Source organism: Podarcis erhardii, assembly GCF_964252035.2.
Source record: "Podarcis erhardii genome assembly, chromosome: 10".
Lineage (NCBI taxonomy): Eukaryota > Metazoa > Chordata > Lepidosauria > Squamata > Lacertidae > Podarcis > Podarcis erhardii.
Window position 1 is genome coordinate 19,065,436 of NC_138500.1, and position 27,120 is coordinate 19,092,555.

Sequence of the window (27,120 nt, forward strand, 5' to 3'; positions counted from 1 at the left end):
GGTTTGATTATAGAGAGTGGAAGAGGAAACAAAAGTTATATCAGAATTTTGTAGTAGTTTAAACATCTGGAAATAATGGAGGAGAAAGATAGAACAGATGGTTAAAAGGGAGCTGATCTGAATCCAGATTTCCCTAGGACTCCCAGACAATGGATTCTGCAATCTCCAGTCAAGCACAACTTGTTGAAACCCAATCTGCTTCCTTTTGGGATGCAGAAATGGGCAACATGGATTTTTAAAAACCTCATGCTACTTATTGCTTCCACACAGAGCACAGCCTTCTCATTTTAACTATGCATACATATAAGGATTTTTATTTATTTATTTATTTATTTAAAAAACTGTTTAAACTTCAGAAGTTGGCAGAAATGTAAGATTCTGATTTCAGCACAAAATATAAAGAGGATAGATTCTGTATGAGACTGGGCAGGCAGAGGGTAGGGAAGACAGCAATCTGATATATACTTATTTATTTAGATTTATAGCCTACTCTACATCAGTACCAATACCAGAGCCGGATAGTACATAAAATAAACTATTTTTAAAAATCTACAAAACATCCCAGACACATTCCTTCAAGACACTACAAACAAACAAACAAACAAACAAACAAACAAACAAAGTTTAAGTAAATAGGTAACTCTAAACTTTGTACAGAAACAATGAAAGCACCTAGTTTTCATGCGAATTCTGCTATATCCTCTGTACTACCTTAATTAATCTCTCTTAGTCTTTTGGAGATTCAGAATTGTGCTGATTCTATGATCTCATTTTGTTAGCCACAAGAATGAATTCAGGGTAGAAGCAACCACAGCTCCAACATGTGGGGGAGATTAACATACTTTGGAAAGGCAACCCTCACATTTAAAGTTCTGTCTGCATCATCTAAGAAAAGAATTTCATTGTGATGGTGACAATGCAAGGCAACAGACTGAAAACTTGGACTAAATGTTAATGTTACACTTTTTTGCCTACTAATTGACTGTCTATTGTTTATATGGCAATAAGCAAAATAGCAAAATAAATTAATTGTGAATCTGGATGTTTGTGATTCAAATCTCACCTCTACCATGAACTAACTAATTGACCTTAAGAAAAACCAGTATATTTTCTGTCTCAGCACACCTGCAAATTAGGGGATAATACTAACCTCATTTACATGATTGTTGTAAGAACTATTGAGAATTGGTCACTCAAATGCTATACATAATTTTCATTACTTATTATATATTTATCAGATTTGGGGGGCGGGAATTAAAAGCCAGTCAAACAAAAACAAAGCCCAGCAGCTAAAATAAACTGAAATCACAGAGATGAATGGGTTAAAAAAACCCCCTAGAGAGCATAGGTTTTCAACCTTTTTGAGTCCACTACATTCTTTCTGCAGCACCCCTGTGGGGCTCAGGAGCCCAGTTATGTCACCCCTTTCCTGCAGAGCTGGCAGCCTCTCACCCTTTTTCATACACCCTCCCTTGTGGACAGTGGCGTAGCGTGGGTTGTCAGCACCCGGGGCAAGGCAAGTAATTTGTGCCCCCTAACCCGTGGATTTGCGCCCCCTAACCCTAACCCCCAGATGTTGCGCCCGGTGCGGCCGGCCCCCCCTGCACCCCCACGCTACGCCACTGCTTGTGGAGTGTTCCCTCAGCCCCCTCTCCTTGGGAGTCCTCCGGGCAGCTACTGCTGCAGTCCCTGGTCTGTGATCTACCCCATCCCTGCCCAAAGAGATGCCTCTTCACACAGTCTCATAGGGGCCTGGGACTTGTCTCGAAGACTGGCTGGCTGGGCTCCCTTACCTGCTCCCTTACCAACATTCACCCATGGAGCTTGCAGTCAGGGCTGCAGCAACAAACAGCTGTGCAAGCCTTTGGGAGGCAGAGACATGAGAGGGCATCAAAGGAGGGAGGGAAGGAAGGAGGGCAAAAGCCAGTATTGCCTGCAGCACCCCAACCATCATTCAAGGCACCCCAGGATGCCACAGCACACTGCTCTATAGGAAAATAACCACTAGTTTAGACAGTGGCTATATGTAATGATTGGTTCAACTGTTGAAAAATAGGTCAGTCCTGGTCATTGATACAGTTACTTCCAGCTGTCCTGCCTGTAACTTTGTTGCTTAAAAAAAAAAACCAAACTTTTAAAAAAAGACTTAAAGTTAATGGTGTGAAAACATAGACTAAGAGAGCACAGGTGGTGCTCGCAAGTCAAATATGAGACAGAAAAACCTTATTGGCAGCAGAGAGTTGAAGTTCTTTTTGGTGAAGCTCTTCTGAGTTGGAGACTGTTTTCTGAAGCCAGACCCTCTCCCCCTATAAGGTCAATTGCCATCTGCCTAAAAACAGTGCAGTTATATTCTTATTTTCCATTGCCATTGTTCATATTTGGGATTATGATTTGAACCTATGCTAATATTGCTTATGAGAAGTTCCATCATTTGAAACCTGGAGTAAGCAATATACTATTTGGTGAGGTCCAGATGTCCTCAAGCTACGGATGCTCAACCCTTGTGTTGGAAGCTGCCCAGAGTGGCTGGGGAAACCCAGCTAGATGGGCGGGGTATAAATAATAAATTATTATAATATATTATTATTGCCCCAAACACATCCATTGGGGTTGATTCATCAGTGTGCTTGTGTTCCACATCTCTTCCTAAGAAAGGCTTGCCTCACTGCTATGAGAATTCTTTAAATATCAACTAGCAGGCAGATAGGGGCAAGTGACAGCTTTTGTCTTGAAGAGCTTCTGCTGGGAAACCTCAGAAATCTAAAGCACTAAAGACATCACAGGAAAATCTATCTCCCCATGGCTTCTACTGACAAAGCTAAGCTGCAGACCAGCACTTTACATGGTGATAAACTATAATCAGCATCTAATGATTTGAGAACTATGTTGTGACACATATCTGGTAGATAAACTGTACATAAGCAGGCCAAGTTATTTAGATTTACATTAATTCCACAATGAGTGCCTCACCACACATATAGCAGGGCTCAACTATAACTTCTAATTCAAGTGTACCAGCTTGCACTCATCAGCACATCTGGACTTTGTTAAACAGTACTGCTTTCCAGAAGCTATGCTACTCACCCTCCCAAATCCAAATAGAGCCCCCACAACCAGTATGGCACCAGGAACCAGTTAAGAAAAATTACTGGGAGGGGGTAGTTAAACTGTGGCCAGAATATATGGTGACAGTTGCACTTCATCCTTTCAATGATACAGGAAATACAGTATGAACACTGAAAGTCAATCTGGAACAGGCAGCTCAGTTTACTGGAATGGCCTGGTCAATGCTAAGCATTTTGCTATGAATTTGTCTCTATATTAAAACCCATTCCTGCTACTAAAAGACTAGGAACTTTAAATTAAAACAACACTAATACCATATCCTCTTTCTGAAATACTTCTCCTCATCCAAAGTTAAACACAAGCACACAGAGAAATTAAAGAACCAGAATGTCTTTGCCAAAACTCTTCCCTTCTCTTTAACAGTAACCAATCTGCTAGTTGAGTGGGTGGGAATCTGATACTGTGTGAGGAATGCAAATAGGGAAACTGAAGGAATCATCACAGAATGCTACAAAATAGGTAGTCAATATTTGGTTGCTGAATCTAAGTTGTTCAATCAAACTTTTTTAATGCATTCTGATGACTGAAACACTCTTGCAGAGGCTAGTCATGTTATGAGTTAATTTCTTTCTGCTGCTACCAAACTGAGTTTTCTAGTTTTGTTGTGTTTTTTGCAAAAATTAACAGTTCGTTCATGATGCACACTTTATATTGTTCATAGTTTGAGAAATACATTGTTTTACTCATTAATTTTTATTATTTAATTAATGAATACTCTTGGCTCTTAATATTTTAACCAGTTTCCGAGATGATATGCTCTCATCCATGGTTGCCTTTTTTTCCTTAGGGGTTGCTGGGAAGAGATTAACAGATTCATGAGGCATGAACTCCCCTTTACACAGCAAAACTGAATCTCCAACATGGAACCTACCTACTTACTGGGTAACAGAAGTTATAAGAAAAAGTCTACATTTCATAGAACTAATTCTGAAAATGTTGATGTTACACTGGCTACTTACCATTCATCTGGGATAGAAGTTGTGAAGCATTTTTAAGGAGTAATTTTGCTTCTGTACTCTAACCCAAAGGTTATTGTGGCTACAGATTTTCTGGAAAACTCCTGTTGACTTCTTTGTGAACTTTATTCTACGCTAAGTTGTAAGATAAATTAGATGTCAAAGAGCTGGATTTGAGAGAGCAATCTAGATGCTGTCCTAGCCCACGCTGCCAGATGAAAAACTTGAACTCAGTTTTTTATTTCTGCCAAACTATTTAATAACTCTGTTGCCAAGTGGCCTGTCTCTTGGGCCTTCTAATCTGGTCTGCTGCTTCTGGTCTGGTGGAGGATGTTATCCTGTCACCAGTGTTGATGTAAGAGCCAATTGCAAGCCCACTTGGCTTCTGTACATGGAATTGAAAGAGGTGCCATCTTGTACTTTGCCTTGTGCAAGAAAATATATTGTGTTGGTCCTCCATAGACAGAGGTCTTCAGTTGTTGCTTTCATGGTGGTTAGAAAATGAGACAGAGCTTGTCCTGTCCCCATTGCTGTTAGACACATATCAAGTGGAATGTATTAAGCAGAATGATACTGATGGTTACAAAATGCTTTAAGGGGTTTAGAAAGTTACCTACTACATATATGATTTGTTCTTCAGTCTATAAAAATGGAACTATAATGCTATGCTGAACAGGTTATTCAACTGATAGAAGGGCAGCCAAAAACACCACATAAAAGGAGGTTTTCAGGAGACACCTGTTTATTAAAAAGTATTTTCTGTGAGAGTTACAAATCTCACATTCTTCAGGATAAAAACCTAAGAAGCTCATGATAGGAAAATACTCTCAAGGCTTTTACTTGGGTTTTTGCATCAAGCCTGCAGGATCATAGATTCTCATAATACTAGAATTCTTTCCTCTCCTCATATTGTTGAGGATGGATGTCAAATGTCAAATGCCAAGAAGCATTTTATCAGCATGGTGAAATGAAAATATGTATTTTACATTAAAGTCTGTGTATCAAAGTCTTTTGTTGGTGAATGGCCATCTTGCTGCAAAGTGACAGTATTTATTACTCTTCCAGTAAAGCTGAATATTACAAAAACTGTAAAGTTGATTTCTGACCTGTTTTAATGTTGGTTTTAACTATCGGAAAAAGAACTTAATTGAGCAAACATTAAACATTTTATTTCAATATTAAATGTTAAGTGAAAAACCACTTCTACCAGAGTACCAGTGCTTTAGAAGAAACCTTTGGTGGAAAGGCTTTTTGGCTCCAATTTGCTGCCTTTGGCAACAGAATAATTTAGTTGTAATAGGAGTGAAAGTGAAGTAAATGGTGGTGGTGGTGATGGCTGGGGGCCCAAAAGTGGCTGTCCAAAGATGGGAGCTGCTGCTAACTATCTGGCAAATGAATTACTTAGCTAAAAATCACCAAGAATAGTTTAAGTGACTTCTATAGCCTTTCAGAAGTATCAATTTTCCTTCAAACAGTTCTCCCATGTTTGTGTTAGCTAGAAAAAGGAGGAGGAGAGCATATGTCTCATAGGTTGTACATGAACTTTTCTGACAGTAAGCTTTGTTATCTACTAATCTAGGATAGCATCTTAATAATAGGCCTGCATGCCTATAACTCTCTCAAAATAAATTGTGGGACTTCTTACAGAAAATAAGGCTGGGTTTCTGATGTTCCTAGAGTTACTACAGGTAATAAACACTTTCTTATTCCTCCATGGAAGCTAAGCTGACACTTACAGACACGATGCTCCTATTCAGTCCCAGACACACATGGAATAAACTGCTTATCTAGACCCATTTTAATCCAGCCCAAGCTGTAACATGGACTGAGATTCCATCCAGAACAAGATCAATGCTACTTTGTCTGGACTGAAAGGCCATTCACACAGAGCAGCTCTGTCTTATTTGGATTTAGCTTTCAGTTTATTAGTCCTTATACAGCCCATGTGGACTCCAGGCACTTGTTTCATATCAGAGAAAAATAAAATGATCAACGATTTTTAATGTGTAGGACTTACTTCAGTCTTGCACGTAACTATTTATAGGACAGATTCCTAACTGGTTGCCTTTAACCTTTGGCGTTTTCTCTTTTTGAGAAAGTAAGAGAGTCAGCCTTCATAGCTGGAAAAATGTGTTGTAGTAGCTTTCAGTTTGGGGAAGGCATGACATGTGAGGAAGTAGGTAGTAGCCAAGGGGATTTGCCTAAGGCAAGCTGCAAATTGCATGGCAGACTCACATACTGAATCAAACAATATTCTCGTACCTGTTGCTTCAGCTGTTGCACCAAGCGGTCTTTCTCTCGTTTAAGTGCAGCTACTTCATCTTGGGTTTTTTTCTTGGAGGACGACAGCTCCAGCAGAGCAATATTGGCATCTTTTTCACTAATGGCAGCTAGAAGGGCTTCTTGCCTGAAAAAGAACAGGAGAATGGCTTAATTGCACGTACATTCAACAACATCTAATTGTACCTGGTCAAGTTTTTAAGTTTATTACTGCCACCTGCCCCAAGTCCCCCTTTAAAATCATGCTTTTAAAAATGATTGTCATATGAATGCCAAGCTGCTAGATCAATGCAATGATCAAGAGTGGTATTATGTGGGAAATTTAAATGAAGGTGGCTCCCAGACACAGCCACCTAGCACTTATTGGGGTGTGGCTGGTGCTGTTTGCTGTTACCTCCAGTCTGTGTCTGCCTGCGTCCCCATGACACAGAAGAGAGGCCACTGGAGGATGCTTTGCTGAAGGGGCTGTCAAAACAGGAGCCAGGCCTGGGAGACCTCTCCAAATTGCAAATTATCCACCTCTACCTGCATTCTAAATGGATAATATAAACCCAAATAGTCTGTGTAGAAGTTTGCAATCAGTCCCTAGTTCAAGGTGTGAACTCAGTACACTTCAAACTACTCCCCCTCCCCCCGTACAATATGCAGCTAGGCCTTAAGTAGAAAAATTCCCCACAATAAAGGTAATGATGTGGTCACATGACTCAGCTTTTATTCTCAACATCTCTATAGAAATTCTGTATAATATAAAATAAATCAGTATTTGCTTTCCCATAGCTACAATGTTTTGATCCTCATTCTTCTTTCAAGATTCTCAGACTATAGAATCACTGCTCAGGGCTAAGACAAGAGATAATGAATGCCTTAATCGCCACCCCAGCACCTTAGTCACTATATCCCCAACACAGTGTCTAATGATTCAGGCCAACTTTTGTCATTATTTTTTTTAAAGATTGCTCCTATTTCCACGATATAAACATGCAAGCTGTCAGCTGGTACAGTGGTACCTCGGGTTACAGACCCTTCAGGTTACAGACGCTTCAGGTTACAGACTCTACTAACCCAGAAATAGTACCTCGGGTTAAGAACTTTGCTTCAGGATGAGAACAGAAATTGTGTGGTGGTGCGGCGGCAGCAGCAGGCCCCATTAGCTAAAGTGGTACCTCGGGTTAAGAACAGTTTCAGGTTCAGAACGGACCTCTGGAACGAATTAAGTTCTTAACCCGAGGTACCACTGTACTGTAGTTCTCTACCTAGGTACTACCTTCCACATTATTTAACTAAAGGATGCTGGTCCAAATGTGATACTCCTTGACTGGTTTTATACTTGAAATTATTTATAGCAAGATTAGCTAACCTGTGGCCCTCATGATAGTGTTAGCCAATGTGGCCAAGAATCATAGGAGTTGTAGCCCAACAACATTTGGAGAGCCACACAGTTTGGCCATTCCTGATTTACAGCTATAACCCACTCTAGATCTTAAGACAGGTATATGGCAAAAAAGCATTAGCTTGTCCTCTCAGACCAATATGTAGCCCGATATGAAAGTCATTAACCTAGGCTTGTTGTATGTATGAATGTAAGTGTAAATTGCTTTGTATAATTAAAAGAATGCCAATCTTGGGGTGTATGATACCAACTATGAACTAGGAATTTGACAAGCACGAAAGAAAGGGCAGGAAAAGATAACGAGTGTACACATAGTCCAGCCACACACAGAAAGCTATCATGTCATGCATATTGAACTTGAAAAGTTACTGTCTATTCTTATATTAATCTGGGCAGATCCACACATGGATACATGCCATTTGATGATATTTTGCCACTTGACGATTAGCAGTTGAAAGTATCAACTGCTGTCACTGAAAGCAATGTGTTTCAGCTGGTGCTAGTTAAGGAATATGAAAGCTCTGTCTATAATATTTGATCTGTGACAGCAGTTTCACAGGTGTAAGTAATCACTCCAAGTTGCTGTCATCAACAGATGACTAATGAATAAACACTAGGTATGCAGTTTTGGACAGGTTTTTCAATGAGTAAATTATTTTAATAATTTAAGTCAGGGGTCAACAACCTTTTTCAGCTGTGGGCCGGTCCACCGTCCCTCAGACCATGTGGTGGGCTGGACTATATTTTGAAAAAATATATGAATGAATTCCTATGCCCCACAAATAGCCCAGATCTGTATTTTAAATAAAAGCACATATTCTACTCATGTAAAAACATGCTGATTCCTGGACCGTCCGCAGGCCAGATTGAGAAGGCGATTGGGCCGCATCCAGCCCACGAGCCTTAGGTTGCCTACCCCTGATTTAAGTCCTTATCCTATCGCTGACAACTGTAAGTTCTATGAACTGCAGATTTATTCTACTATCAGAACTCTACCATCACATTATTCGACTTGTACAAAACAGTAGCAGCACAAGTATTGTGCAAAATAATTCCTGGGCAGAAATATAAGTTGAGAGTGAATTACTGGAAGCCCTGCACTTGAAATGTACTGATTTTCCCCTAACAATACAACCCTGTGTAAGTTAACTAAGAAATAAGTCCTAAGGCTTAACTCCCTAGTTAAGTTTGTTTATAGCAGTCTGTAGCCTTTGCTTTTTTTAAGCAAGCCATTCAGATCTCGACAGATCACAAAGCACATTCAGGAAATCTGAGGAATTCCCCTGTTAACAGATTCCTAAGGCATACTGCAAAGGCATCTTGGATCTGGCTTCAAGAATATATATTGGTCTCCTAGTTAAAGGCTCATCCATGGAGCAAGACCATTGGCTGGTCACATTTCTCCCATTCCTGCTGCGGAATGATATGAATAAATCACTGGGCCGAGGTCAGAGCAGCCTGCCCATAAAGTGATTCATGGACCCAGCAGCGCCATCCCTCAGGACTATGTACTTTATTACAGTAAACCTCAGAACAAGATACAATTTCCTGTCTCAAGGAGCAGCTTTTAAATCAGGACACCTGGACAGCCCTGCAACCACTTAGAAACAATAGATCTCAGCCCTACCAGTGCTTCTTGTTGCTGGCCTCTGCTCACCAGTGAGCTGCTGAATTTCAGTTTCAGAGGTAACTACAGTGGCCCCAAGGTGATGGAGTAAACTTCTTAACATGCTCAATGTTCTCCCTGTTCTAGATCTGTTATTTTCCCCATTAAAGAGACTGGTGTGTTTTTTATACTAATTTAAGAATAAGGAATGCTCTGGCTGCACAGATCACAAAGCTGCTATGAATCTGACTTTTTAAGACTAATCTCCATCACCTATAAATCAATACAGGAACATATTTTGACAGTAACCCAGGTTTTTGATCATTACACAAACCATTATATTGTTCACAAAGGCTATATTTCACAATTCTTTGCTAAGTGATTGCTATCAATGCTGACCAACACTGCATATCGTTCAAAGCCATAGAAGGACAAGAATATTTACTGAACGGGGTGCTTTACCTTTACCTTTTAGCTAAGTCTAGGCTTGCTAGTTCAACTTCCTTACGCTTGCAAAAAAGATAGACCCAAAACACCTTACTTATAAGCTGATTCAAATGCAATGCATTGGATAATGATTCCAGTTTAATGTAAAAATAAAACTGTATTAAGAGATTACTGTTTATAGTACAGAGATTATTTATGCAGTTGATAATAATGCCCAATGGGGTCTCAAAGCCCTGATGATTCCTTCTCCCAAACTGAAAATCAACTTCATATATGAATAAAACCCCTACAATACTATTTTGGGTTACATCTCATCTTAATTGCTGCATATAGTACATATATGCACATATATACATATAGTACATAGCACATATAGTATTTTGGATGTGGAATGTTTCTCCCCTACTTTGTTTAAAGTGGGGGTTAACCTTAATGCAATTTTAATTGAAACCCTAAACAAATTTCATGAATGTACCACCCCTTTATTGTAGGTGGCACAGTTTGAGGAAAATATTTCACATATTTTATAGCCTTTGTAGGTTAGTTGTAACCAGCAACTGACAGGGATGTTAAAAGCAGCAGCACGTGGTCTCTGCTCCTCTTCTCAACTATCAAAGATTAGAAGCATGCTACAAAAATGTTGCCTTTGTTGTAATACAGAAGTCATTACAGCAGTCAGAGTTCACCACAAACCCTACCTAGGGGATTGATGCTAATAGCTTTCATGTGGTTCCAGAACTGCCAAGTTCCTTAGAGAGAATAGTGTTCTCAAATATAGGCCAAAGCCCTTCTCCTTCCTGAAGACACAGACAGAGGCCAATGCATGCTCAAAGCAGGGGTCGAGGTGAGGGGAGAAAAGCAGTAACTGCTTGACAGAAACAGACACCTTTTCACAGAGAACTGCCGTTGACATTTTCTGTCCTGGACATCACTGTGGAAAAACTCTGAGGCTAACTTAAAAATAGAGTTAACAAATTCTTGAAACCAAGAATGAAGTTCAGAGCGGCAATAAAGATAACCTGAATGATCTTATTACAAAAAACTGTGAACACTATGACAAACACTGAAATGCAGCTGGGAGAAAGAAGATTTTGAAACCCAAGCTTTCCAAAGCTGGAAACATTTTAAGAAATGAAGCAAATGCAGTGAGGGGGAAAAGGACTGAGAAGGTTTTTAATGACAGGAGCCAAGTTTTCAGATAACCTGTGTGGGACAGAAGACTGAGAAAGTGCAGCCCTTCTATAAATAGCCTTAAACAAAATCAAATAAAAAAAAAAACTCCTTCAGAGGAATATAAAAAGGTCTGCTGGTTCAGACCAATAATCCATCTCTTCCAACATCCAGTTTCCATCAGCGGTCAGCCAGATGCATAAATAAGGCCTCAAACTGGGCATTGAGGCAACAGCTCTCTTCTGCTGCTTGCCCCCAAGTGTTCAGAGTTACACTGTCTTGGCATATGGAGGTTCATTTAATTGTTAAGACTAATAGACTGTAACAACTGTGTAGAACAAAAACAGGGCAAATCCTAGAATTGACAGGAAGCCTGGGCAAGCAACTGCTTACAATAAAAAAACAGTTTTTATAAAAGCTTCTGCATACCTCAATCTACCTTTTAGATTCAACATGTAAAACTGATTAGACAACAAGATTATTACAGAATTTCCATTTTAGGAGTTATGTCAGAGTCAAAATAGGTTTTAGTCCAACAAGTCACAAGTACTGAAACTAAGTAATACAGGCTCTAAAAAAGTGGTTAAAAACAAAACAAAACCACCCAGATGCAGGGTAGCCTAAGGTTGTTTCCTATTACAGGTTCTCTTTACATGGAGAGTATGGAGTAGCTTTAAGATGGTTCCAGTTATTCTGAGAAAATGAGGATTCTCCCAGAAGGGATGTGTGTGAGATAAAGCGTTGTGTGTAGCTAAGAGAATGGGGCTCCATTTCTGCCTCAAAGCTTGTTTGCACAAATCTGCACCGACCTCACGGTGACTATTCATAAAGCATCCCCAAAAGAGCTGTAAAATCTGCTTTAAGCCCAGGTGCTGTAATTGCTGTCTGTCAAAACAGAACTGTTTTCTCAGTAAACATTTCAAAGCGCCCAGTGCCAGGTTGATTAGTTTGAGGGTGGGTGGGTGATGGGAGTGGTGAATGAGGGACAGAATAAGACTGATGGCCTGTAGACACTGAGCTTTTATTTAGTTAAAGCACCCCAGAGAGACTCCAACTCCACAGTTTAGAGGGAATTCTTGCCTTTCTAGCAGAACCATGCAAGCAACAGGAAGGAATTGTTACCAAAAACGTCTGGGTTCCCGACATGGGAAATGTAAAGCGGTTCAGGAATCAAGAGGAGATCAACACAATGCCCCAACTGGAGTTATTGATCCTGCTGCTCCCCAAGCATCCAAATCTCAAAATGAGGTAATTCCTTTTAGCACAGGGCGGAAGACTTTTCCCACCACATCCCCCTTCAGCAGAAAGTGCTTGCAGTTAAATCTTTCCCTGGTTTTATTCACGTCCTGACCTTTAAGCTGCGTCCTACTTATGTCCCTCTAAGAAGGTGAAGAAGTCTCCATTGGTGCTAGCAAATGAAGACTGGCTGATGTACTTATGCACCTCAGACTGTGTTTAACCTCAGTTCCCATGCTACCGGGCTCCTAAAACAAACACCCAATGCAGAAATTCTATTGTAATATTATTTATTTATCTAGTCATTAATTTTTTTTTTCAATTTTTTTTTATTTTTATTAAGGATTTTCTTGTTTTACAGAAGTGTAGTGCCTCATTTTTTTTTTTTCCTTCTTCTTCCATGTAACATTTTTACAAATCCGTTTCATTTGTTGAGGCATTAGGGGGAGAAGAAAACAGAAAGAAAAAAGAAAGGGGGGGTGGGGAGAGGGAGGATGGATGGGGGTGGGGTCGGGTGGCGGTGTTTCTATTATGTTTAATGTATGTAGAGTTTGGTGTCAGTGTTGCTTGTGTTGTTCACTTGTGTTCCTTTGGTGATGAGAGAGGTTGGGGTTGGCTTAGGGTGTGATTGTTTGCTTGTGATTGGCTGTGGTGATCTTTGTTTTCGTGTGTGAGTGAGGTGGGTGGGTGTTTTGGATCAGGTTAGCCATATTGATTTGTATGCTGTTGGTGGATTATTGTCATTGTCCTGTTGGGCTGTGTATGTGATAAAGGGGAGCCATACCGGGGTGAAGGCGTCTTCTTCTGTTATCTAGTCATTAATTGATATTATATTAATGAAAATATTATATTAAGGTGAGTGTATGAGAGAAGGGAGTACTCAAGCCGTATTTTGAAGGATATGGAATATGATGTCTGAATGTTACTGGTACATTAATTGTTATTTGTTCATAAACATGCTGTATCATACAGTATTTATTGGTTTGCCTCCTGTAATCAGTATAAAAGTGTTACTTAAATATCCATTTCTTTTATCATTGCAACGGAGATTGAGTGCATTCTCATGACACCACAGCTGCCATTTTTCTGAGTTGATGGGTTAAACTATAGAGCACAAAGAGTCAGATGCTTTTACACAAGACTGTTAGCATTATTAATTATAGTTTCTCATAACTTCTCACCAAAGTTTTGCTCCCCAATGATTTCTTTGGAAATTGGTTTTTCAGGCAATGGGATGTATCCAATGCCAGGGACTTCTGTGAGTGCTACAGAACTTCTTTCTTTCCTGTTCCCTTTGTGGACCCTCAAACTCAGCTCTTGGGGGTTAGGGGCTCCTCCAGGGCAGATTTTAGGGGGGTGCAGAGGGGAAGGAAACACAGGTCTTGCTGCACCAGTGGATCTCCACTAGCTCAGCACTGGATACAATTCGTTGTTCTTTATTTGGCTTACCTTACCTTGTTCTGCAACAGATAGGTAGCCGTGTTGGTCTGCCATGGTCAAAACAAAATAAAAAAATTCCTTCCAGTAGCACCTTAAAGACCAACTGAGTTAGTTCTAGGTATGAGCTTTCGTGTGCATGCACACTTCTTCAGATACACTGCAGTGTATCTGAAGAAGTGTGCATGCACACGAAAGCTCATACCTAGAACTAACTCAGTTGGTCTTTAAGGTGCTACTGGAAGGAATTTTTTTATTTTGTTTTGATCTTGTTCTGCAAGTTCAAGATTAGAACTGCACTTTCTTGGCTCATGTGTTCCCATCCACATTTTAAAGTATTCATTACACTGTATATTTTTATTTATAAACCAACTTGAATGTTTACTATGGAACTTCTGTGGTTTTAATATGGAACAGTGTTTCAGAAGGACACAAAATATACAAAATGAAAAGCTAGTTACTTTTGGTAGAAAAGAGATAAATAGTATCCTGCCCAACCCACACCGTCATGGCTACTGAAAAACAACACTTTATTTCCATTTAAGATGGTGCTCTTTCCCATGAACTCAGACACATACGATATCTTTAACAGAAGAAAAACCTTCTTTTTCACTTAAGTGAAAAACCATAAAACAGAATTTCACCTACGCATACCATTTCATAATCGCTGTAGCTGGAGATACATCCTATACATTACAATATCAGGGGAGTAGCTCGCTAATTAAAACTTTAATTAGGTCTACATTAGATTTTATCCATTTTCCCCACCTCACAACCATGTTTAATATGAATCTAACAGAACATTTTAAATATAGCAACTGTGATTTACAGAGATTGTGGGACTCAGCATGTGGCTTTGCAACTCTTGTTCCTTGGAAAGCTTATCAGATCAAGACAGTCTTAATACACTTGTATCTCTAGCCTTGATGGGCCACTCCTCCCTATCAAGTTGGAAACTATTTTATGGGCCACTTGCAAAACACTTAAGAGTCTAATTCTTAGCAGTTTTTTTAAACTGTTCTGCATGAATTAAAATTGTCTAAGTATAAATTATTGTGGATTAATCCTCTTTTAAAATAGTGGCTACAAAAAAAAATATGTCCTAATATGACGAAGAAAAGGTTCTTCAACCTGAAAATGACCCTTTCATAAATATTTGCCAATGGTTTCAAAAAGAGTTTCCAGGTTTGCACTAATGAAAAGCACAAGGCTGGTGGGCAAGGAACAGGACAAGCAGAAGGGTGACATGGTTGTCTTTTCAGTCTCAAATAATACCTGAGAACTATTAATTCCTTGTTGCGAGTCCAACTGCAGGAAGCACTGGATGAAGGAATGCGTGAGCTGTACAAATATTTAACATTAAAAAATGAGACAATACAAAACACTAATGCAGCTATTTATTTGTTTAACATTACCCCATTATCTGTTGTACAGTGGTACCTCAGGCTACATACGCTTCAGGTTACATACGCTTCAGGTTACAGACTCCGCTAACCCAGAAATAGTACCTTGGGTTAAGAACTTTGCTTCAGGATGAGAACAGAAATCGAGCTCCGGCAACGCGGCGGCAGCAGGAGGCCCCATTAGCTAAGGTGGTGCTTCAGGTTAAGAACAGTTTCAGGTTAAAAACGGACCTCCGGAACGAATTAAGTACTTAACCTGTGGTACCACTGTATAAGGGAATTTGGAGGATCCTTCATCTTGCCTTGGACTTAGGTTGATCGCCAAAGAATTGGTGCTTTTGAATTATGGTGCTGGAGGAGACTATTGAGAGTCCCATGGACTGCAAGAATATTAAACCTATCCATTCTTAAGGAAATCAGCCCTGAGTGCTCACTGGAAGGACAGATCCTGAAGCTGAGGCTCCAATACTTTGGCCACCTTATGAGAAGAGAAGACTCCCTGGAAAAGACCCTGATGTTGGGATGATTGAGGGCACAAGGAGAAGGGGACGACAGAGGACGAGATGGTTGAATAGTGTCCTCGAAGTTACCAACATTGAGTTTGACCAAACTGCGGGAGGCAGTAGAAGACAGGAGTGCCTGGCGTGCTCTGGTCCATGGGGTCACGAAGAGTTGGACACGACTAAATTACTAAACAACAACGAGTAGTTCCATGAACAGTAGCAGTTAACAGAGTAGTTGTGGCCAGGGAATAAACTTGCATTAGCAATTTAATATTGTTTCAACTACAATATCATAAAAGAGATTGGTTGGGATTTTTGTAAGTTCTGACAGATATTTGACTAATGCTGGCTACTCAAGTTTTACTCTTATCTCCCCTTGGAATTCCTAAGACATTTCCACATGGTTTTTGGGGGGCTTTTTTTAATGAAGGCCAATTCTACAAGAAAATTAGTCATTTTTAAACTTTGGTATGTTTTCTCTACTGTCTATCAAATAAGGGAGTTGCTTTTCAAGTATTAGCACTCCAGAGCTCCAATTCTACTAACAATAATCAATAGTTGACTTAACAATCATTATATTTTTTCAACAGGAGTGGAAAGGCTTTCAAAATAAGATGGTATGTTGGAAAAAGTATGTTGTGGGGTAGGTGATTCCAACCACAGTACAGAACAGTTAGATTCCCATTAACTGAAAAACATGAAATAGCTGAATTCATTATCATTTGATTGTCTTGCCAGAACTCTACTTTATGATATGATTATGCAGGCTTCAGTCCTATGTTTTCCAAATCTCTTTAAGCCTGCAACTGTACTGAGATTCCCCTCCCCCCCAAGAGAACATAAGATGTGTTGTGGTAAGTACTTTTCGATGACAGAAACAATAAACTGAAACAGCCTTTGGAGCTGTAGAGCTAATTTTGAAATTTTAATATTTGTGGCAAGGAAAATACTGAGCAGTTACGGAGAAACAGAATGGTTGGTGTATGATGTAGAAAGAATGCCAAATAATCAAAATAGCAATTTTTAATCAATATTCATTCCAATACCAATGCCTTTCTCATACAGTTAACTGCATTTCTGTAAGAAACTTTGGCAGCTACTGATGATCCCAAATCAGCTTGCTTGTATCTCTGCACCTGAATGTAATGCACATTCCTAATGAAATACAAGTTATTTTCCAGGGGCCTATATATCCGTTTTCCTTCACTGTTGTACCTTGTTTTCATGAAACATTCTAATATCCACTGCCAGAAGTCTACTATATGATATGATTATACAGGATCCAGTCCAAATCTGTTTTCCAATTCTGTTCAGCATCTTTTGCTACCACAATCCATATTCTATATCTGAAAACTCAGAGATACTGGTACATGTTCACAGCTTTTCTTATATTTATTAAATCTTGCCTTACTTCTAATGAGTTTAGGGCAGCATATGTTGTTCTCCCTCTCTCCATTTTAGCATTGTAACAACATAACAAAAGAGGAGCCCAGCTGTATCTAACCAAAGGCTCATCAAATCCAGCATTCTGCTCTCACAGAATGGTATTATAGTGGTTCCAGTTCTACCTTCAGGACCGAGTCCAGAAAGTTACAATGGGGACTATCTTATCTCCAGTCCTATTTAATATCTACATGAGGCAATTGGAAGTGGTCACTGGAAGTTTCGGAGCAAGGTGCCATCATTATGCTGATGACACTCAGCTCTATTTCTCCTTAACATCTGAATCAGGAGAGGCTGTGTAGTCTCTGGGCCACTGCCTGGATGTTGTGGTGAAATGGATGAGGAAAAACAAGCTGAGCTTGAATCGTGGCAGGATGGAGGCAGTGTGGGTGAGTAGCTCCTGTTTCTGAGAAACTGGCAAATTGCCTATACTGGATGGGGATGCACACTCCCTGAAGGAGCAGGTTTACAGTTGAGGGTGTTTCTTGATTCAGCTCTTTCAAGGGTGGCTCGGGTAGCCTCAGTGGCTACAAGTGCCTTTTATCAACTACGGCCATTCCTGGACTGGGGGAGCCTGACCACAGTAGTTCATGCACTGGTTACTTCAAGATTGGACTACTACAATGCAATCTACATGTGGCTTCTCTTGTGCTTGATCAGGAAGTTGCAGTTAGTACAAAATGCTGCAGCATGATAGCTGACAAGAGTGAGACCTTGTCAGCATAGAACACCTTTGTTCAGAGGTCTGCACTGGTCGCAGATTTGCTACTAGGATGAGTTTAAGGTGTTACTATTGGTATATAAAGCCTTTAGCAAGAGGCTTTATCGTAGGCTTTTACCCACAATATCGCCTTACCGCATATGTGCCTACCCAGATGTTTAGAACATTTGTATGAGTTTTATTGTTTATTCTGTTGTGGTTTTAACTTTTTGTATTTTTAAAATTATGGTTGTACATTTTTAAAGGAATGATTTTATTGTTTTATCTTTTTTTGTAAACCGCTTTGAGGTCTTTTCTACAACCAAGCAGTATATAAAGTGTGTGTGTGTGTGTGTGTGTGTGTGTGTGTGTGTGTGTATGTATATGTATGTGTATGTGTATATATATATATATATATATATATATATATATATGCAGGTTTTGGTGTCCTCGGGTGTCTTCCCGTGTAAAAGTTGGGGTGTCTAGGCGACGTTTCGACGAGGTCTCACTCGTCATCTTCAGGCTGGTGCTTTCGGCTTCTTGTTACTGGAACAGAGCAGGATCTCAGTGTTTGAGTTCCTATAAATACTGTAGAGGGGGTGTGGTGTATAGCCTCCAATGTTCTGGGCAGAGAGGAAGTTCCCAGGCTAGTGTGCCTTTTCTTCTTTTGTTCCTTAATTACTTGAGAGATATCTTGAGTGATTTCTTGAGTGATATCCTGAGTACCACTTAGGTGGGTCATTAGGTGTGGATTAGTTGCTAAAGTCTTTGTGTCTTGACCTCTTGAACTTTGTGAAGAGTTTTCATGAGAAGATGGCTGTACTGTACTTAGTTGTGCTCTGGCTTGGCTTCGTGTATAGGGGCGAGCTGTGGTTTTGTGGCTTGTGTCAGCCAGATCTGTGTAGGGATTGCAGGGGGGTGCAGCATCCGGAGGTGCCACCATGGATTGGCTACTGGATGGTGTCTGTAATTCATCTGTGGAGAGGGTCTGGGTTTGGGTCTGGTGTGGTTGATTGGTGTTGGCGTTCTGTGTGCCTCTGGATCCAAAGACTTTAGCAAAAGTCTTTTACACAAAGACTTTAGCAACTAATCCACACCTAATGACCCACCTAAGTGGTACTCAGGATATCACTCAAGAAATCACTCAAGATATCTCTCAAGTAATTAAGGAACAAAAGAAGAAAAGGCACACTAGCCTGGGAACTTCCTCTCTGCCCAGAACATTGGAGGCTATACACCACACCCCCTCTACAGTATTTATAGGAACTCAAACACTGAGATCCTGCTCTGTTCCAGTAACAAGAAGCCGAAAGCACCAGCCTGAAGATGACGAGTGAGACCTCGTCGAAACGTCGCCTAGACACCCCAACTTTTACACGGGAAGACACCCGAGGACACCAAAACCTGCATTCCTGTACCCGTGAAAATCTACGAAAGCATATATATATATATATATATATATAGTGTGAGAGAGAGAGAGATAGAGAGAGGAAGATTGAGAGATTGTTAAAGGATTAACTGGTCCTTCCTTCCTCATGTCATAGCCTGCAAATTCGCAAATCATCCTGCACAGTTAAGAACGTTGACAGACAAATAAGAAAGTGTAACATCCACACAGTTTTCTAACTTCAGTGTCTTAATGGCTGCATTTTAAATGCTTGAATAATCCCCCCCCACACACAGGCTACTAGTTGTGCATAATCAGAGAACACTTACTCCAATAGGTTTCAATCTCTGCTGGAGCTCTTTGGCAGCACCTCCAACCAACTTAACAGCATTTTTATTTCCCACTCCCTCAACTAGTCGTTGGAAGGATAAACTGTATCAATCACCGATTAACAGGATTAGCTGAGCACTGAAAAGCAATGAAGATGCTCTTTTGCAAATGTGCACAGAAACAAATGCATAAGAAAGAGGGTCAATAAGATCAAATCTCTAGGAATATAGTTTGGGGAATGGCCTGCTTCCTGATCTGCCCCCTTGTGGAATCCCAGGGCTAAAAGCAGGGCCAGAGCTAGGGAGTGGTAAGGTGGGCCCCCACCAGGGTTGCAGGCAAGGTCCGTCCCCCCCGCTGCAAAATCGGCTAAAAATATGTCCATAAATATGTCTATAAATAAAAATATTGATCATTGCCTTATAAGAAAATGTTTTAAATAGAGAGTGAATTGAATGGGTGGAGGATTGGAGGGGAGGCAGAAATAAGAGCTAATTTGTCTGTGGCTAGGGGGCGCAATCTGGATGGTTCTGCCAAAGGCACAAGATCACCCAGCTACGGCTCTGGGTAAAAGTAATGTCTGAATAGCCCCGTATGATTGGCTTGGAATGGCTGTGTTACAATGAAGTTATGTAACAATGGGAAAGATACATGTATTGCTGGCATTCGTTCCCAGAGATCCCTCTAACGCAGGCATGGCCAAACTTGGCCCTCCAGCTGTTTTGGGACTACAACTCCCACCATCCCTAGCTAACAGGACCAGTGGTCAGGAATGATGGGAATTGTAGTCCCAAAACATCTGGAGGGCCAAGTTTGGCCATGCCTGCTCTAACATCTTGATAAACATTGGGGGAGCTGCGTAATAATCTACATAGGCGTGGGGTGGGGCTTGTTCAGCTACTGGATATTTTAGCTTGTTTTTCACTAAACCTAATGGCCTACAGCAGATTACATGTCCCAATACATGAATAAATATGATATATTATATGGATACATGAATAAATAAAAATTTAAATACAAATGATCAGGGTTCTGGGCCAACTCACAATGAAGTGCGATACTAAGAAACTTGTCATAACAGCATCTGTTTCAATGAACTCCAAGAAGCCACCCTGAGAGCCCAGAACTACACACACACACACACACACACACACACATGCAAAGCAAAGCATACCCTCACATGCAATCCTGTACCCTCTGCGGGCAATCAACTGAAGATGAAATCTAATGTTTTGTGAATAGAAACTTGGCCAGACTGAAATGGTTAATTATACCGGCAACTCTGACCAAACTTTCCTCTCACGCATAGTTATATAAAAAAAGAAAAGAAAAGAAAAGAAAGAAAAGCGATTTCTGGGCAGATAATTACTTGGCATTCTCTAACCTATAATCAAGTTTAAAAACACACTTTGGTTTCCTTGAAATATGTCACGGGAAGCAAAATATGAAGGGGCTCTGAAAGCTTGGCAATATTCTTCGAAATAAACTCTTGGAGTGCTGACAAATACTTTTAATTAAGAGTCATCTGTTTTTCCTTAATTCTTCTTCTTAAATATGTAGTTTTCCTTACTTCCCCAAGTCAGGCCTCACTGGCTTACTGCATATCTACCTTGCACTGGAAAGGAGAGAGAAATGTGTGCCGGATACGGACAACTCCTTTGGGTCAAACACCAGTTAAGACATAATGTGAAGATGAAAGCTGCCTTCTTCAGATGTCAGCTCCATGGTCTTATACTGTATATTGCTATTTGGGAAGCCCCCTTTTGCCATCTGGGGAACAAATGCATATACTGTAATGTGCAAGTCTCCCATGTGGCTTCATTGTCAACAACAGGGGGACATCAATAGCCTCCAATGTGAAGCAAAGCAGCATATTAACATAGTAAAGATCAAGTGACAGGGGATGGGGAAATGAAGCTAATATGTCCAAAACAAAGTTCAGGCATTAATGATTTCATGGCTGAAGTAGACTGCCAGGAGAAGTAGACAGATGATCAAAATACTATGCTGCATATCTTCGCAACCAGAGCTATTTAAAAAATATATATATAATAAACGTATTTATACACCACCAGTTCACACAGTATAACACGGTAGTATACAACAATATATAAAATATAAAACAGCATAAGAACAGTAAAAGAAAACCATTAAAATGACTGTCTAATAAAAAAAAAATAAAGAGTTATATAAGACTGTTTACCATAGGCCAGTAGGTGTTTTATTTTCATGCGCTTTAGAATTTTATATTCTGATTTTCAAACATCTAGGTCACAAAGCAGCTTACAACAATAAAAACACACAATGCACAAAATTTAAAACATAAATTAAACCTCAAAAAACAGGCACCTGAAACTCAACAGATGGCGCCTGTCTGCATTCCAGTGGGAGGGAGTTCTACAGAGTTGGGCCCACAATACCGCACAACTTCTAATTGATATAAGTTGTGCTTCTATGGAAGACCGCTAATAACGCTACTTCACTATAACTGGGATGTACAGGGTATGGTGGCGCTTAAGGTACCCTGGACCTAAGTTACTATGGGTCCATCTAGGCTATCTCACTGCTTCCAACTATGGTGTCTCCAAAAAGCTTATAAGCAGGGCATGAAGACAAGAGTCGTCTCTGGCATCTGGTATTTAGAGTCATACTGCATGATGCAATGACTAGTGCTGCGACTTGGAAAACCCGGGGTCAAAGCTCTGTTGAGCCACTGAACTCACTGGGTGGCCTTTGGCAAACCACTATCTCTGTCTGGCCTATCATGGTTGTTATGCAGATAAAATCCAATAACCTCTTATAAGCGACCCTCAGCTCCTTGAAGGCTGTGTAGGATACAAATCTAAGTGTACACAAACAGAGTACCTCTTAGGAGTTATCTAAAGTGCTAGGATTTGAGGCTGCAGAAAATTACACAACAGGAAAAGAGCCAAAATGTTTTGAGGGAACGACATCGCCAATGTTAACCACAATTTTTTCACACATCACCTAGTATGCTGTGGCCTAAGTAAACATGAAAAAGTTAGTAGCAGTAGAAATGCAGCAAATTAAATTGGAAATGTGGGGCAATTGGATGTAAAGATTAAGGACTGCTTGCAACTACTTCCAGAAAATCCAGATAATGTAAACTGTATGCTCTGCAAAATATATTCAGTAGTTAAAGTAACATTATGCATCTGCCTTTCATAAACACACATGCTGACCTCACTTCCCTCATTGCCTCCGCTTGATCAAGCTGTCTGGTAACTCCAGCTGATGGATGCAGAACACAGTGGATATATATTTTCATGCATTTCTTCAAGTACCTGTTGGTGGCAAGTTACATTTCTGACTGCATCCAGGAAAGTATACCTGTTAACTTTTGCCTTAGATAGATTCTATTAAAAAGGGGGAAATCTTGGCAAGGCCAAGAGTGAGACTTGCCCACTGTCTGGGTTCCCTTCCCACCCAGCCAAAGGGGCAGACTTTTTAGTTCATTATCACCTCATCAGCATTTCTGTCAGCTGCCAATGGTGAGAAAAAAGACTAAGCCACTCACTAATTCCTGGCTTTTCTGCCTCCTCCAGCAACAGCAAATCCAGAACAGATGGGCACTGTTTAACCCTCTACACCCAATTGCCTGCTTTGATCAGGCCAATCAAGCCAGTTAAGGTAGAGGGTGACTAACACATAGCATTTATGCAGCCACCACAATGAGGGGGGCACAGTGGGAAAGGGCATTTTAAAAAAATGGCATTAGGGAGCTTTAAGTTTTAGAACTAGAACATGAAAATGAAATCATTGGTGGCTTGAGACCGGGAGATTGCCACCCTATATACTCCATTATAATCATAGACATTGCTGCTAGGAGGAGAGCCTACCCAAAGAATTCAGGTGCCAGGGTAAATCCTGACTCTTCTGAGCAGCCTATAGGCTTGTTCGTTTTTGCTGTGCATTGTATAACTCTTGTTGTTTTCTACATCTGCTCCTTTTTTGCAAGCACGCACATTCCTGTACATTTACAAAAGGAACCAGTTAGTTTATCACTCACAGGATGAAGAGTGGATTGAAGTAGAATAGCTGGACATTACTGAAAATCTAGAAACGAAATTAAGTAAAATGGGAAATGCAGAACAGGCATAAGTTTCTTGCCAACTCTACTAGGTTTTGATGGGAGTTTTTTCAAAACACTATTGCTACTAACAGGGTCATCAACCTGACTCCAGCCTGCCAGCTCCACCAAGATGTAACTGAAAACGGGTAATCAGATTCCAAAGATGTATTATTTGCTTTTTCTGGGGGGAAATTTGGTCCTGCTCCTTTTCGATATTTCTGGTGCCCAAATCCAGGAACTTCAGTCACAAGAGAATGAGAGAGGAAAACAAAGTATTCCTAAACTTCTGAAATGTTTAGCTGCCAAGTTTTTTGTTGTTGGTTTTTTTGGTCTATTGTTCCTGCACATATATGCTACTGGTCCCCATTCCAAGGGCCAATGTGTAATAGGCCACTCACAACATGAAACAGCTTCAATGGACAGTACGGTGTAGACACAATAATAGTGGACAAGTAAGACTTTTTGTGACATTATCATTGCCACATACATAATAGGCTTAATATGAGGTCTTAGTTGCGTCCAGAAAGACTTGTGAGTCTTTCTCCACCATAATTTTAGCTGTCTTCCTTTTCATTTCATTGCTTCCAGCTCCCCAGTGAACCAAGGAGTTTTCTGAGCTCTGCAAGAAGGAAGAGGATGCTTAAAAGAGGTTGGCTCCATTACCTGGGCCCTCTGTATTCTACAGATTGGCCAGGATGTTGGCAGAACCACAGCCTTATCCCTTGGAAGCTCCTGTCACCTCAGTCAGGAGAAATCCACCAGGATCCATTAATCTTTGAGGGGCTGACCATTCTACTAGGCTTCCTGCTCCTGCAGAGTTATTATTTTCTCTCCTTCCTGCCTGCAGACCAGTACTGCTGCTAATACAATATATCTGCAATTATTCATTTCTAGTAGACTGTTGAACAGGCCACCTGGCAAGGGCTCATGGCAGACAATGGCAACCCCTCTTCCCTGACCACTTGGTCTATGCTGCTACACCACTGAGAAACCTGGTAGACATAACTGTACAAAACAGACACCAGCTCCTTCTTCCACCCGTGTCTCAGTGATGCAAACCAGATCAGTGTGATTAACTGGGATCAAGCCCTGCATGAGAACTTGACCTGTAATTCAAAAGCAATATGTGTGGACCCAATTGGGAACTGATATGGCTAACTCGGGCACCTTGGTGGGGCAGAAGACTGGATGAAGGGAAAGCTCCTGGATGTCTGTTCCTCTGCCCCTCATCTGACTAGTCAAATGGCCATCATAACTTCTTACTTAAATGCTCTGAATATGTGTTTCAACCTCCTTCCTTTCTTCATCAATAATTATACTCTGCTCTAAAGTTAACTTTGCATATTAGTATATCTTTCCCACATTTTTATTTGTGAACTACCAGAATATCACCCTATTTTTTCACGCTCCCCTACTCCATTTCTTCAAAAGAGAGGGCTATAATTTAAAGACTGGCTATAATAAACGCAGAGGAGCAATGCACCCTGTTGGCTTCAAAGCAAAACAAAGAGCTGCATGCTACAGTGAAGCACTCTGCCCTAAAGCATTTTGTTTTCTTGGGAAGGCGGAAGCCTTCATTTTCAAGCTACAACAGAATAAAAGGTCAGAATATGATCCATGAGAATTTATAGATGGCGTTAACTACAATAATGATAGTATGTATATATATTAAAACAGAAATAATCACAAATCCATCAAATGGTTGCTGCCAGAATCATAACCAATAGTGTATACAAGTGCATTCTAGCCAGTCAACTTCCATTGTTCCAAAAAATTTGGCAGCTTTACCCAAATCTACAACACTTTGCTGAAGCCACTAATCTAGGAGAACTTGAGTGTTTCACATTACAACAAATGTAATTCCGCTCCCACAATATCAGTATTCTTGTGATATTTTGAACACTGTTATACCAAACCATCTCATCAAATCCTGTGATACAAGGTATTGTACAAAATACAATGGATCTCACTTCAAGAGCGGAAAAAGAAGCAGGGAAACCAGAATGGTGTGGGCATGCCCCACCCATTGACAGAAAAGAGGCATATATTAGCCACAGCCATGCTTGCTCACAAAGGTAAGTTATTTGCATCTCTCTGTTCAGAGCGGAAGGGAAGGTGGGTATCCAATTCTGGTATCTAATGAAATATGGTCCTAATTAAGGGGGGAGGGGTTCAATGTAAGAGTGGCCAAGCCAGTGTAAAGATGAACTGAGCAGGAAGAATAAACAGACTCTCATGCATTGTGGATTTTTGAGGGGTATTTACTGATACCTTTCCTAGACACTGCAGGTGGTACTAGCAAGCACCCTGGCAGTGTGGGTGATCTCTGCATATAGATTTTGACCTATTCTTCTTAAAATACAACTTTTAACCAAGACTTGGAGACCCACTTGGAGAAATGAGAAATAGTTAAGACTAAAAAGTGTTTTTATATATATACAGTGGTGCCCCGCAAGACGAACACCTCGCAAGACGGAAAACCCGCTAGACGAAAGGGTTTTCCGTTTTGGAGGTGCTTCGCAAAACGAATTTCCCTATGGGCTTGCTTCACAAGACGAAAATGTCTTGCGAGTTCCTGCGGGTTTTTTCCCCCTTTCCCCCCCTTTTCCTAAGCCGTTAAGCCGCTTATCAGCTGATCTGCTGATAAGCCGCTTAACAGCTGATCGCTAAAAGCCGCTAAACCGCTAATAGCGCTAATCCGCTAAGCTGTCAATGGTCTTGCTTCGCAAGACGAAAAAACCGCTATACGAAGAGCCTCACGGAACGGATTAATTTCGTCTTGCGAGGCACCACTGTATATATAAACAAAATAAAAAATCATGTACTATAAAAGGCTTGTTTTTGATACACACTATATGAAATGAATACTCTTAGATAAAAAAAATGCACAGAACTCTCCGAATTAGTCCCCCCCCCCTGCAGTTGCAGGGTATCGGTATACCTGGGTTGGACATAAAGCAGGACTTGATCTTAGTTTAGTCCATATTTCAGGTGCATTAGCACACTTCTATGAACAAGAATATTAAGTCAAATTCAAGCAATGGAGCTACATCTATTTACATGAGGGATTCTTTGACCTATGATTTCTTCCAAGGGTAAAAAGCAAGCAAAACAACACTGAAGAGGGTGCAGCAGACCAAACAGCTTTGGAAACATCACTATACATTCCATTTCTCCCACTGCAGAAATATTAGTCATACATTCCATGTTGTAAAGAAGCTATAAGCTACAGTGGTCAAGACCACTAAAGTGAAGCCTTGGAGTGAAGTTTCTTGAAGTGATTTGCGCTGTAAATAGAGAGTTATCCGATTATTAGTATCTGCAGGCTACTTCATTTTTGGACAAATATGAACTAAATATATTTGATAGCTCTATATCAAACAACCATTAATCTTCCAGAAGATGACATCCAGCTCTACATTAAATACTACTGATTTTGAGCTTTATCTGCAGGATGGAGCTTACGCTTCCATTCTTTTTTACCCCATGCTGTTGATTTCCCCATGTGCTATAGAGAAGCCTTGCTTGGTGTCCCTCTGACAAAACCATAATTGATCCTTTGTAGGCAATGAAAGGCTTACTTATTGTATTTTGAATGTAGTTCTGATTAATTCAA

General features: G+C 40.4%; 1 protein-coding gene across 12 annotated transcripts in view; it reads right to left on the minus strand.

Annotated features, from left to right (window-relative positions):
* The window catches only part of ERC1 (ELKS/RAB6-interacting/CAST family member 1), a 158,653-nt gene that overhangs the window by 29,750 nt on the left and 101,783 nt on the right, over positions 1-27,120 (minus strand). For all 12 annotated transcript variants that reach the window (XM_081878821.1, XM_081878827.1, XM_081878817.1 and 9 more), the window contains one exon: positions 6,345-6,489. In XM_081878821.1, the coding sequence (XP_081734947.1) occupies positions 6,345-6,489 (145 nt within the window). The remainder of the gene's footprint in view (positions 1-6,344; positions 6,490-27,120) is intronic.